Source organism: Pocillopora verrucosa, chromosome 8, assembly GCF_036669915.1.
Source record: "Pocillopora verrucosa isolate sample1 chromosome 8, ASM3666991v2, whole genome shotgun sequence".
In the NCBI taxonomy this organism is placed as follows: domain Eukaryota; kingdom Metazoa; phylum Cnidaria; class Anthozoa; order Scleractinia; family Pocilloporidae; genus Pocillopora; species Pocillopora verrucosa.
The window spans coordinates 21,162,627-21,175,672 of NC_089319.1; the positions used below are offsets into that span (position 1 = coordinate 21,162,627).

Below are 13,046 nucleotides of genomic sequence, written 5' to 3' on the forward strand. Positions count from 1 at the left end.
CCAGAGGCAGCTGGTTGGATCTGCTTCATCGCTGCAGCTTTCTTGTATAAATCGAACAGTCCTGCTTTTTTCTTTCCTTTCTATTCTGGTGAAGGATTTCAGGTCAGCAGAGTTCATTCTTTGAGAGTATGAAACTGCTACCGTCACCAAAACTGCGAAAGAGCCCTTAAGCAGGAAGAGAAAAATAACCATTAGTTTAGCATGTAGCATCACAAAATGATTCTCAGAACTTCCCATTAATTGTTTATTAAGATAATCGTCGAAGTGAAATATATCTAGTAGTAATTTTTATCTAAGTACTAGTCAGCTAAAAGAATTTTAAAACCTACTCATAAAAAACTGTTTCTAGTAGGTCTTTCCCTAAGTACGAATTGAAAATCCTCATCTAAATATTGTAAAAATATTATCGTAAAATATTTTCAATGATATCATGGCACAACGCAGATAGAGAACATGTAATAGGTGAGACAAGCCACGGATTATCCTTGTCTACAAAAGTAATATCGCCTGCTACATTATATTCATACTTAGCCTCCGTCCAATAGAGGTAATGTTCAATTTTTTAATCAATTAACAGATTAGAAAAAACAATATATCGCTTAAACTCTAAACGTAATTGCGTTAAATTTATTTCATCAGAAATCCAGAAGATTTTTAGTGGTTTTGGGCGTGGTTGCTTTTATTGAGTTTACCATATATCTAGATGTTTTATCTGAAAAGCTTTATTTAAGAAAAGGTATTTCTGTTCACAATGCCTTATTTCGTGCGAAGATAGTTCGTATTTAAAACATCACTTCCGGTATTTTAAAATCCTCCTTTTGACAGATTTCGTGGAGATGTCATTACGTTGTAGTTGTGATCAGCCATTCGTGAAAAAGAGGCGTTAATTGTATTTTGTGGAATCTGTCATACAGGTTAGCAACGGATAAAAAATGCAAATATCTCAACTCTAATACAAAGTCATGAGCGAAAACGAAGTAAGTGTTCCTTTCTACTCTATTTTGCGGCTCTAAAATGCTAAATAGGGCCTTCATCATGAAGACAACATCGGGCGAGCTCGGATTTCGTCATCAGAAATCTACCCGAGATGATCTCTGGTGTTTTAATATCCTCCTTTTGACAGATTTCGTGGAGGTGTCACTATGTTGTAGTTGTGATCGGCCATCCATGAAAAGGAGGCATCGCAAAAATTTTGTGGAGTCTGTAATATAGGTTAGCAACGAAAAAAAATGCAAATATCTTAACGCTAATACGAAGTCATGAGCAAAACCGAAGTACATGTTCGTTTCTACTCTATCATGCGGGTCAAAAATGCTAAATAGGGCCTTTATCACGAGCACAACATCGGGGGAGCTCGGATTTCGTAATCGGAAATCTACCCGAGATGACCTCCTTTTGACGAATTTCGGGAGAGTTACTACATCACGGGCGACGAGTTTGGACGTGTAAAATTTTCTAGTTCCCTCTACACTCGAATTACGTGTCGAAATGAAGCGTGGAAAAAACGTCTTAAATCGATTTGCAATTCTAGTTCTTTTCGCTTGCTTCATGTACCCAAGTCTACTTTATAAGTCAATAACATCGTTTACAACGGAAGAAATCGATTCAGGTCACCTTGGTTCCGCTCGAGAGATTCGATCCGTCGAATTCGATGCAACCGAAACAACTCGAAGAATGCAATCAGAAACAACCTCGGCATCATCACAAAATTGCGTCAAACCCTCCATAGACGACTTTCCAAACGATTTTATGACCCAGTATCAGCGACAGAAGCAAGGAGGCGTTGTAATTCATTTTCTACTGGCCATTTATATGTTTGGAGCACTGGCCTTAGTATGCGACGATTACTTCGTTCCCTCGCTGGAACAGATCACCAACAAGCTTCACATGGGCTCTGATGTTGCTGGTGCGACTTTTATGGCGGCTGGAAGCTCTGCCCCTGAGTTGTTTACCTCGATAATCGGTGTTTTTATCACTAAGAGTGACATCGGTCTTGGGACGATAGTTGGGTCTGCAGTTTTTAATATCTTATTTATTGTGGCCATGTGTGGCTTGTTTGCCGGCACCGTCCTGCGTTTGACACCCTGGCCTCTGTTGCGTGACTCATTTTGTTATCTTTTGAGCATCGTTGCACTGATTGCGATCTCTTACGATCAATATGTCTACTGGTATGAAGCAATGGTGCTAGTAATTATGTACCTGTTGTACGTTGTTATTATGTACTTTGACAAAACTCTTGAAAACTCTTTCACGAAATTGACGGGAATGGGCAGAGTGGACACTGATGCTGAGAGAAACAAGAAACAAGCAGATGAACAAAAATCATTACTGAAAGAAGATGACGAATATGGGGAAGATTCCTCGTCCCTTGGAGAACAAGAAGAGGTGAAGATCATTGACGAGAATGATGATTCGCCATTTTCAGTGCCTCCCGGCTTGTTTGCCCGCGTTCTTTGGATCCTTGCGTTACCAGCCATATGTTTGTTTTACGTGACGATACCCGACTGTCGCAAAGAGCGGTGGGAACAGTGGTATCTAGTCTCATTCTTTTTATCAGTGATATGGATTGCACTACTCTCCTATATTTTAGTTTGGATGGTGTCCATCATTGGCTTCACCCTGGGTATCCCAGATGTCATCATGGGCCTGACATTCCTGGCAGCAGGTAGCAGTGTGCCAGATGGTATATCCAGCCTGATTGTTGCTCGTCAAGGAGATGGAGACATGGCTGTCTCAAACACAATAGGCAGCAATGTATTTGACATTTTACTGTGCCTTGGGCTGCCTTGGTTGCTGAAGACTACAGCAGTGGACCCTGGAGGTTATGTTGTTGTGTTAAGTGGCAGCATTATTTACACATCAATTTCCCTCTTTGGAACTGTGTTTGTCACAATAGTTTTAGTAGTGACAAACAAATGGTATTTGAATAAGTGCGTGGGAATAGCTTTTCTGTTGCTATATATATTATTCATCACAGTTGCAACCCTTTTTGAGCTTAATCTCTTTGGGAACTACAACCTGCCAACGTGTTAGACATAGAAATTACAATTGTCTAGTGTTTATATCATAAAATTATACACTTCTTTTTCCAAAATGATTATACCATCTGAATAGATTTTAAAACTCTTTTAAAAAGGTTAAACATGAAATCTCATTATTATAACATTTTGTTGTTAAATTATAAAAAGATGAGTGGAGAGACTTCAAAAAGAAAAAGAGATTCCAAATATTTGAAATGATTTTCAAATTGGAAAGTCCTTCAAAACATTTTTATGTTAACAACTGGATTCTACGTGATCCTTTTAAAAATAATTCATACCCTTCACATTGAGGCCCTTCACATTGAGGCCCTTCACATTGAGGCCCTTCACAGTATAGTATGGTCTCATTGTTTTTACTTTCAAAACCAAACCATCAAGATTTTAGAATAATTTCCATGGAATGGAATAATACAGGATCCAGTTTATATATATTTCTAGGAAGTCCATACACAGGTTCTGGTAGCATGATCATCATTTAAGGGTGGTCTGTTAACTAAGTTGTTAACCCTTTAACTCCCCTGATGTGATTATTAATCTTCCATCCTAAGTGTAACACATTCTTTTTATATAAGTTATAAGAATTTGGTGTTCGACTAAGATAACAACTTTTGCCTAATAAGTTTGAATTTTCTCATTCCTTGTTTGTTGGGTAATGTATAAATGTTATTGGGAGAAGTTACATGTTAATTACTTCTGGGAGTTTGAGGGTTAGGGAAAAAACAGTGCTTCTACCATAAAATGCCTGTGAGAGTAATCATATGAGGATTGTTACATAAGGTTTAACTTTATAACATGTTACAAATCTGTTTGATTTGGATTTCTGTATGGCAGTTTTCACAATATGTACATGTATGATTGATTGCCCCGTAAAAAGCCTTGAGGACACCAGGGAAGATTATAAAATTGTTGATTTTATTAAATTTTTTTTAAGAAAAGAGATTGATTTCTGACTAATTTTTTTTTCTAAATTTGCAATTTAGTGAATTTTAAACATGTAATGTTTCATTCAGTAATGTATTCATCATTGTAAGAATATTGTCCAACAAAAATTTGATATTAAGAAATTTTGTGAAAAATGTACTTATAGTGATGAGGATATCGACAGCACATATATATATATAAATATATCTATGTTAACAATAGCCTCTATTTGGTGTAAAAATATGTATGTATATTTGTCCGCAAACATTAATTGTTCCAAGATGCGAACAGTTTTCCAAGAGGGAAGCTTGAGGAAAAACCATGAGCTTGTAGTTGAGGTAAGGTTTGAAAACTGTGAACCCATAGTGGACATAAGGTTTGAAAAATGGGGAGTATCACTTGGCTGATATTCTCAGATATCACTCAGTTTAGCTGGGGGATATTCGGTCACTTGATATTTTAAATACATACTTATTAAAACATTTTAATAACATATTCCATCACAGATGAACAATTTTGGTTTGTGTGAGATTGTGTTTTTCTTTTTTTTTTTTTTGCATTTGATACAGATTGTTTGAGACAACATTAGGCAACTATGGTGGTTTTTTTTTTCGGTATTGCCTTATCTGTGTAACCATTGCCCTTCCACCCTACGTTGGCCCCAGAGTTGCCCTGCTAAAGAAGATGATTTGAACTTTAATACAAATTCCAATTTAATTACATTGAACAAGTCACTTCAGTCAATTTGAGGACAACTTCAAACAGAAGACAAGATTCCTTAATATAAGCCGCCTTAATTATTTACCTAGTTAAAATATCAGTGTCAGACTGATTACAAACTCATGACAGAAATAAGATAACTACAATATTAAATTAGCACTGAACTTATCATAAAAATAAGTAGACAATTTCTTGCAAAAGACTATCAAGGTGAAGTGTATCGTTTAGTGTATTATCTCTTGTTCATCGATTTTGTTATTTTCTGTTTATATCATGTTTTAGATATTTCATAGTTCCCACTGTTATGCTTTTACTTATTAATTACGCGATTATTTATTTTATATATTGTTAATTTTGAGGGCCTCACTGAAAACCGCTATGGCGAGCTGGGCTCCCTCCTTAAATATTTTTTAATAAAATAAATAAAAAATAAGTCTCCCTCGCAGCCGTTTTCTGAATGTCACGCAACGTTCCCTCAAAACAACGGTTCTTTTGGGGAAACGTTGCGTGACATCCAAAAACGGCTGCGAGGGAGACTAGACATGGTGTTGACTGACAAGCTTTTTTAAAATATCTATGTGGTGCTCACATTAAGTCTATTGATAGAGAAAATTATATCATGAACTAGAGCTTACTGGCCAGATTAGTAAATTCCACTTTCCCACTTAGGGTTGGAAAATTGAGCCTTAGATTTTTATTTTCAATAGGCAAGCTAGGTTGGTCAACTGTAATTATTGTCGATAGGCAATTAAAATTTTGTCTGAAAATGCCTGACGTGGCGCCACACTGGGTAGCGAGATTAACTTATTTTTTCCTTAAGAGGGACAGGGATGGTGCAACACCCTCATCCAATTCTCCTTTGAGTGCTTCTTACCCCTTCCCCCCCCCCCCCCCCCCCCCCCCAGACGACTAAGTTCGTTCGCTTTGAGTGAAAGAAACCCCCGGGGATTCCTAAACTCTGCGCTTAAACAGTCTGACGTACTTATGATCATTATCACGCTCTTAGTATCAAGAATGTAGCAAGATGCCACGTTTCTGCTTTTCTCGTGTGCATAACGTGAGCTAGCTATTTGTTTGCGACTTACGGGTGACCTTAGGACGCATTACATGCTTTGTCGCGTCATAAAAAAAAACCCAGCAGAAAATATGTAACTTTTGACGAGAAAATCGCTCATCATGTCCTCCATCATGGAGCGTCGAGACATAGGAGGCTTAGGGGCGAGAAAGAAATATACGCAAATGGGGTAGTGCCCACTTAAACTAAAATAGAGAACAGCGGCTTGGCTAAATATCGCTAATCCATAACCCTATATTGTGACACTTACGCTATGAAAGCCACATGATAACAGCCAGGGAGAGGTCGAACAAAGTTAGATGCTCTAAAATAAGCTTTTCCTTCCCAGCGAAATTCATCACAGTCAGAGGAAATTAGCCCACACCGAAGTATTGGAAATTCCCATAAAAACTGAACTATATGTTATTTTCTATGGGATACAACTAATTGATCTGATCTTTCTCATCGTCGCTCATTTGGTCTTCTTGCTCTCTTTTCAAAAGCAGTTCCTTTTATCACTATCATCAGGAATATGAGAAAAGGGCAACTTCACCAAATCAATGATTTTTAAACAATCGCAAAGATATTTTCTGAAGTCATGTTTTGCCAAACAATCTCACGGGAAATGTCTCTTTTTTACTACGAGACCTTTCACGTTAATGAAATTAATTGACTGTTGATAAGAGCTGTTATCACTTCCTTTGGAACAGCGGAATTAAGTCACGCGATATCAAACATGTTGTTTGTTACTATTGCTCACGTGATTAGGATCATTTCAGGAAACATTTTTTAGTTGTCAACAAGTTTGCCTTGCGGCTTAAATCCTTTCAATCCCGAGTTCTAAATAGAAATTCTCCACACTGTTTGCGTTACATTTCTTATGACCTCAGCTCCAAGAATTTGGTGTTGAATCAAGCAATATTCTCAACTTGTTCCTCTCTTCTCTCCATTCGAAAATTTATCGATTTATTACAAGGTGAAAATCCTTTTCGGTCCACTCACTCCTGGAAGTGAAAGTGTTTAACTTTGATGTTGCAGTGTTCATGCTCTATTTAAGTCGACTGTCCGTCTGCCGGGTAATTACTATCAGCGGGAGTCGATTGCTCTATGAGGGAGAGTTGCGAAATCCTTGACCCACGACTGATGTACACGTATAACTTTTGTATTGTTTTTACTTGCGAATTACCTGTGTACTTTGAGCTCTCAGTCAGAAACGACTTCGCAAACCGTGGCAACCATCAGGATATCAAAACTCTAAAATCAAGAAAACAGATTGGGAAGTTTTGAAATATTTTAAAATCATGGTCGGTTTTTCACATGCCGGGTCGATTATTTTGTACCAGGAGCCCATCTCTTAAGTAATGGGCTCCTGTTTGTACCTAAAAATTAACCGCTCGGATCGACAGAGAGTGAGACAAGGGATATGCAAGAAAGATTGCTATTCCTGAAAGAATTTCAGATCTTATCTCCTTTTACTGAGGAAATGAGCCATATTCTAGAATTAACGAGCTGGAATCATAAACCTTGGTTTAGAGGGAATTTTCTAAACAAATTAAGGTTTACTGGGAATTTTGTGACAAATTACCCACGCAATCATCACAAGCGCCCCAGGATCCGGTGGGTTGGATAATGTTTAGTTTGGGAGGTTTAGCTAGGCGAATTATGTTTTCAAAAATATTTCAGTGTCAATCAGCTATGTTTTAAAACTTTTGACGTTGCTGCTCTGACGGACTTGTTGAAGGCCCGCTTGAAAACACCGACAAGACGTTCAAATTGGCCTCCCCACCGTGGTGCTCTGGGAAGGTTAAAGTGCCACCGGATCTCAAGAAGCTCGAGGAATCTCTTCATTCTCTTGTCTCGTTGAACCCCTTTTAGCCACTTGGCTGCTTTGACGAACGTTCGTCTATTGTCCGAGTACAGCGTCTTCGGTCGGCCCCGTCTTGCAATAAACCGTTTCAGGGACGGGAGGAACTTCGCTGTGTCCGGGCTTATGCCTCTCACGGAGAACCTTGAAGGGATGTGTCTATGACATTAGATAAACTACCGGGAATTAGAGGCGATCTTGCTAGCACTGACGATGGATGGGAAAGCTGGGATTTTGCGAAGACGCAATCCTGTTGATGTTAACTCATCTAAGCACAGGCGTCCCAAGCTCTCGTCTCGAGAAAAAGCAAACGATTAATTCATGAAAGCGTCACGCGTTGTATAACTCGGTTTTAAGTTGCGAAAGGAACCGTTGAGAATCGAACACGTTACAAGGAATAGTAAGGGGAACGAAATATGGTCGATTTACAACGATGAATATTTAGAAGTACGAACATTTTACACGTAAAATCCTTAAAACTTACTGGTCCGGGGATAAAGTGGCTATCGAGTAATTGACTGGATAGGAATCGTATAGTTTCTTTGATTTCATTCGATCTGTAAGAGACAATACATAATTCTTAGGAAATCTATCAGCGAGTGATTCACGAAATTACATGCGGAAAATACGAAATTACGATACTGAAAATCAAACTGGTTAGAAAACAAATTACTTACTTCTTGATACTTCTGTACCGTTATCCTGTCAGAAATTACTACAGAACAGGTCAGCGAAACGGGAAGGAAACGAGTCAGCAGAAAAACTACTGGTTAGCTAGCGAGTGGGGGGACAGGGGGTCAGAGTCTCCCGCTTCCTGTACCACGTTCTCCCGCCTCCCATACGTTTGTGCCCCTTTGCCTCCCGACTCAGAAACCCGGGTTTAACTTTCAACTGTGCCAAATTTTAACATTCTTGTTCATTTCTGGCCTTTGTTTTGGCGGGGGATCATTGGGTCCCGATGAAAGTTATTACCAGTCAGTTTTGTTAATTAAACTAGCTTTCACTAATCTGGTTATCACAGTTTGACCATCGCTTCTGACATCTCGTTATAGAGACGAAAGTCTCATTCCACTGTGTAATGTAATGGTATTGTAATTTAATATAGGTTCTTCTGTATCTGTGCTTGCTTTCCCTTTTTGACGAAAGCAGCTAGTCGTAGCTTGTCGTGAGCGAATAAAAAAGCTGACTCCAAAGGATGATTTAAATCACTACACATCAATTGTTTAATCATTTACATTTTGAGCGTTCGGTTTAAGTGCTAGTGAAGCATGATTGAACATTCTTGTTCGGCTGATTATCAGATTTGTTCGATAGGTTGTAATCTTCTTTAAACCTCTGCGGAAAGTTTTAAGGTCAGAAGAAGTCTTGCATGCGCCGGGAAAACCACACTGAAGTCCTCCGACTGGAGGTCACAGCCTCTTCTTCCGCCGAGTCGAATTGAAGGGATTTCCAGACTCACTGGAACTAATGCTGTTTTTCCAACCCGAGTACAAATTTACGTTTTCTTGCTTCCAGCATTTTCTTTAAAGCATTGGAGGATGTTAAATAGAAATTTTAAAACTTTGCTAGATGAGTGTTTTTGACTGGATGATACCCAGTAATCAACAACAAATTATCGCCTTCTTTCTTTCTGCTCCCACTTCCCGCCCTCATATAGATCACGCTTCTCGCCCCCTCTTCTCCCTCTTCCCGCCCTCTCCCGCCCCCTCCCGCCTCCTCTTCTCCCAGGCTCACACCCCCGTCCCCCTCCGTCAGCTAGGAACAGTACTTTCTCTTTCACAACTGAAAAACGTGTTATTTGGTCTCATGCTAAACTTTCTAAAACGATTGCGCCATCGACTGTCAGTCAAGGCTAAAATCAAATGTCAATCAGCTAATTTGTAAAATCAAAAATCAATCAAAAAACACTTACCCACATCTTGTGTGTCCGTTGTCTTATAACAGGAATAACAGTGATGGCAAAAGAAACTTACTACAGCAGAGGACGCCGGAAACCACAACGGACACGCAAGATGTGAATAAACACGTGCGCATCGTTCTTGTCTCGTGAGTCCGAACAAAAGTCACATGAAAAATTTTAACATCACGAAAGTATGAGCATATCGATGAAATCAAGGGCAGAACCGAAAACACAGCGGCGTAAGCAAGGTATTTCGCCTAGTGTAATTGATTTTTTATTACAGGAAATAACGTTGGGTATCGTTGAGACCTTGAATGGGACGCTTGGAACTTAATTAACCTTCTAACTTGAAGAAAACCCGCGTTCGACTAATTACAAACAGTTTGCGCTGCTTCCCAATTTGTTATGTCCTAAAACATTTTTGCCGTCTTTTTGTGGCCATATGTTAGCATGTTGTCACCTTGCACAAGGCAGAATCTTGATGATTACCTTCGTTTTTCAGCTATCACGGCCACATATAATTCTTGTTATCTTTATCAAATAGAGAAGCCTTGACTATGCTCTGTTCTGTTATAAAGCACGCAAGAAGTGGCTAGAGCACGAAAGAAGTGTAGGGAGAACCAAGAGAAGTAGTCGAGTGTTTCTCCCCACTTCTTGAGTCACCGACAAAGTAATGAATTCTAACCGACAACCGACATGAATATCCCCCCATTTAGAACTTCTTGAAGCCCTTATGCTCTTCACGTGCATCGCTTCTATTACCAAAATATCTTACTCGTCACACTTTTCAACAGGATTTTTGTTTGTTTTTTTCCTAGATGTGGAAGTTGCCCATGCATTTCGCTGATAAATGAATCAGAGGGGAAAGGTTTTAATCTGCTTTTGTCCGTTCATGATCTGGTTTACAACTTCCGTGAACTCCGCGTCATCTCTCCATGTTCCATCCTCCCTCTCAGTGGCAAGAGAATCAAAATTTTATCGCTCCTCCTAAGAAACTGAATTGGGTAAGACTAAAACCTCGAAGAACCAAGGAAAACAAACTAAAATGAACTTAACTTCAAATAACAACAAACCCTCCATAGATGACTTCCCACACGATTTCATGACGCAGTACCAGCGACAGAATGGTGGACTTTTTGTTCATGTTTTTTTAGCCGCTTATATCTTTACTGCGTTGGCCATGGTGTGCGATGGCTATTTTATTCCTTCTCTAGAACAGTTCAGCAGGAAGCTTCACCTAAGCTCTGATGTCGCCGGTGCAACTCTCTTGGCTACTGGAGGCTCTGTCCCATCATTGTTCACTTCAGTAATCGGTGTTTTCATCACGAAGAACGAAATTGCCTTAGGAGCAATAGCCGGATCTGGAATATTTAATAGCCTATTCGTGGTGGCAATTTGTGGTTTGTTCGCCGGCACCGTTCTGCGTTTGAAGCCATGGCCTCTGTTGCGTGACTGCGTTTGTTACGTCTTGAGCATATCAGTCTTGATTGTTGTCTCTCACGACAAAAAAGTTTACTGGTATGAAGCATTAGTGCTGGTGACTATGTACCTGATGTATGTAGTTGTCATGTACTTCAACACAACTCTAGAAAAATACTATGAAAAATTGACAGGATACAAAACGCAAATTAACAATGATTTTGGGGAAAGAATTGATGAAAAAACATCGCTTTTGATGACCAATAGTCAAAATAGTACTAGACTATCGAGCAGAAGAGAAGGAAACGAAACCGAAGAAAGTAATCAAAGTGTCGATCATATTCATCATTCGCCATTTTCTGTGCCTCGGGGAATCATATCCAAGACTTGGTGGGTTATTAAGTTACCAATCACGTGTTTGTTCTACATGACGATTCCCGACTGCCGAAAGATACGATGGGGGGAATGGTATTTGTTCTCTTTCTTTATATCCATGACATGGATTGGATTGCTCACCTATGTTTTAGTTTGGATGGTGTCAATCATTGGCTTCACCCTTGGTATTCCAAATGTCATCATGAGCATGACAGTCCTGGCAGCAGGTAGCAGTGGTCCAGATGTTACATCGAGCCTAATTGTCGCCCGACAAGGAAATGGCAATATGGCTGTTTCCAACTGCATAGGCAGCAATATATTTGACATTTTGCTGTGTCTTGGACTGCCTTGGTTAGCGAAGAGCTTACTTGAAGGTTCCACAGGCTATGTTGAGGTCCCAAACAGCGGTATGATCTACGCATTGTTCATTCTCATTGCAGCCGTGCTGGTGGTACCACTTTTGACTAAAGTAAACAACTGGAATCTAAACAAGTGCCTTGGAGTAACTTTTCTTTTCTTTTACCTAATTTTCATTGCAGTTTCAATTATCCTTGCCAACAAGTTTAGTGATGAGAGCCTATGATAGCCTATGAACCCATAGTACATGTATAAATCAAGGCCTAGTCATGCACGTGGCATGAACTTCTCTTCGACATGTCTGAATCGCCAACCAAAAGTCTAAAAATCCCGAACGAGATATCATAATGATTGCCTTCAAATAAAATGGTATAGAAATCTTACATATTTTAGTTTTATAAGCTGAAGGTAAGAAAAACAGTGATTCAAATCGAATACACGAAAAAGAGGAAAATGTTCGAAAATTAGCGTGTTTTTGACTGACCCCGGATTGCGTGATATTGCGTGATATGCGTAAGTTTGATATGTTAAGTTAGCTTTCGTGCGTTTTGATTTCCTCTTTGTGACCGATTTACTGTTTACTGAGAAATCACATTAAGAATGAAGTTTCCGATACCATTGTTGACCGTTGGTTCTTCGTGCGTCAGTGATATAATGTAGTATTCTAGCTCAGAAAAGAAAGCACCATTCATCCTATTATATAGGAATGTTGCTAAGAACCTGACGTGTCCATATACATACCTACATAGACTTAATTTAAACACGAAAGTTGAGTGTAGTTACAAAAGCTAATGTCTTCGTGTTAAATGTAATAAAATACAATGAAAATACGAATTCTAATAAGATTATAAAATTTAAATGCCTATCAAATAATACATTAATAAAATATAGGATAAAATAAACGATGATGTAATTTACAATAGATATAAAGATAAATGATTGTGATATTAAATGTCAAAATTAACAAAACTGAAAATTTTCCTCTTAAATTCATAAATAAATCCTCACAAACTCTCAGACCATTAGGCAAGGAATTCCATAGTTTAGCAGCTAGGTCAATCGTCTACTTTCGCATAAATCAGAGAACCCAGCTGGTATTGTGGTGAAAGGCGCTAAATTTATTAACCCTTTAACTCCCATGAGTGACCAAAACAGAATTTCTCCTTACAATATTAATACAATATCAACCAGATAAGTGATGAGAATAAAGAAAAATATCAATTTGGGGATAATAAGTTGATCCAATACTAACTTCTCTGAACTAATATCATAAGAATTGTATGGTTGACAGTAAGGAGAATTACAAATTTGATCTGGGAGTTAAAGGGTTAAGGGCTTTGCCCTAAATAAAAGCATCACTAAAAGCACACCAAAATAAACTGCATGTATGAAAAT

The 13,046-nt window shown here is 38.7% G+C and overlaps 1 protein-coding gene, 1 long non-coding RNA gene and 1 pseudogene across 3 annotated transcripts; 2 read left to right on the forward strand and 1 right to left on the reverse strand.

The window, feature by feature from the left end:
- Nucleotides 1-1,386: 1,386 nt before the first annotated feature.
- On the forward strand, nt 1,387-4,509 carry LOC131780041 (sodium/potassium/calcium exchanger 3-like). Its single transcript, XM_066171540.1, has 2 exons — nt 1,387-3,332; nt 3,363-4,509. The coding sequence occupies exon 1, from the start codon at nt 1,489-1,491 to the stop codon at nt 3,031-3,033; it is 1,545 nt and encodes a 514-aa protein (XP_066027637.1). The 5' UTR covers nt 1,387-1,488; the 3' UTR covers nt 3,034-3,332; nt 3,363-4,509.
- Nucleotides 4,510-7,100: 2,591 nt separating this feature from the next.
- LOC136283188 (uncharacterized) lies at nt 7,101-8,580 on the reverse strand. Of its 2 annotated transcripts, none has more exons than XR_010718615.1 (3): nt 8,278-8,580; nt 8,085-8,157; nt 7,101-7,759 (listed from the first exon to the last, which is right to left on the reverse strand). It is a non-coding gene; the product is annotated as an uncharacterized lncRNA (long non-coding RNA). The 2 variants fall into 2 exon arrangements; XR_010718614.1 differs by having other exon boundaries at nt 7,741-7,895.
- Nucleotides 8,581-9,685: 1,105 nt separating this feature from the next.
- Nucleotides 9,686-12,481, forward strand: LOC131780037 (sodium/potassium/calcium exchanger 3 pseudogene; annotated as a pseudogene).
- The last annotated feature ends 565 nt before the right edge of the window (nt 12,482-13,046 follow it).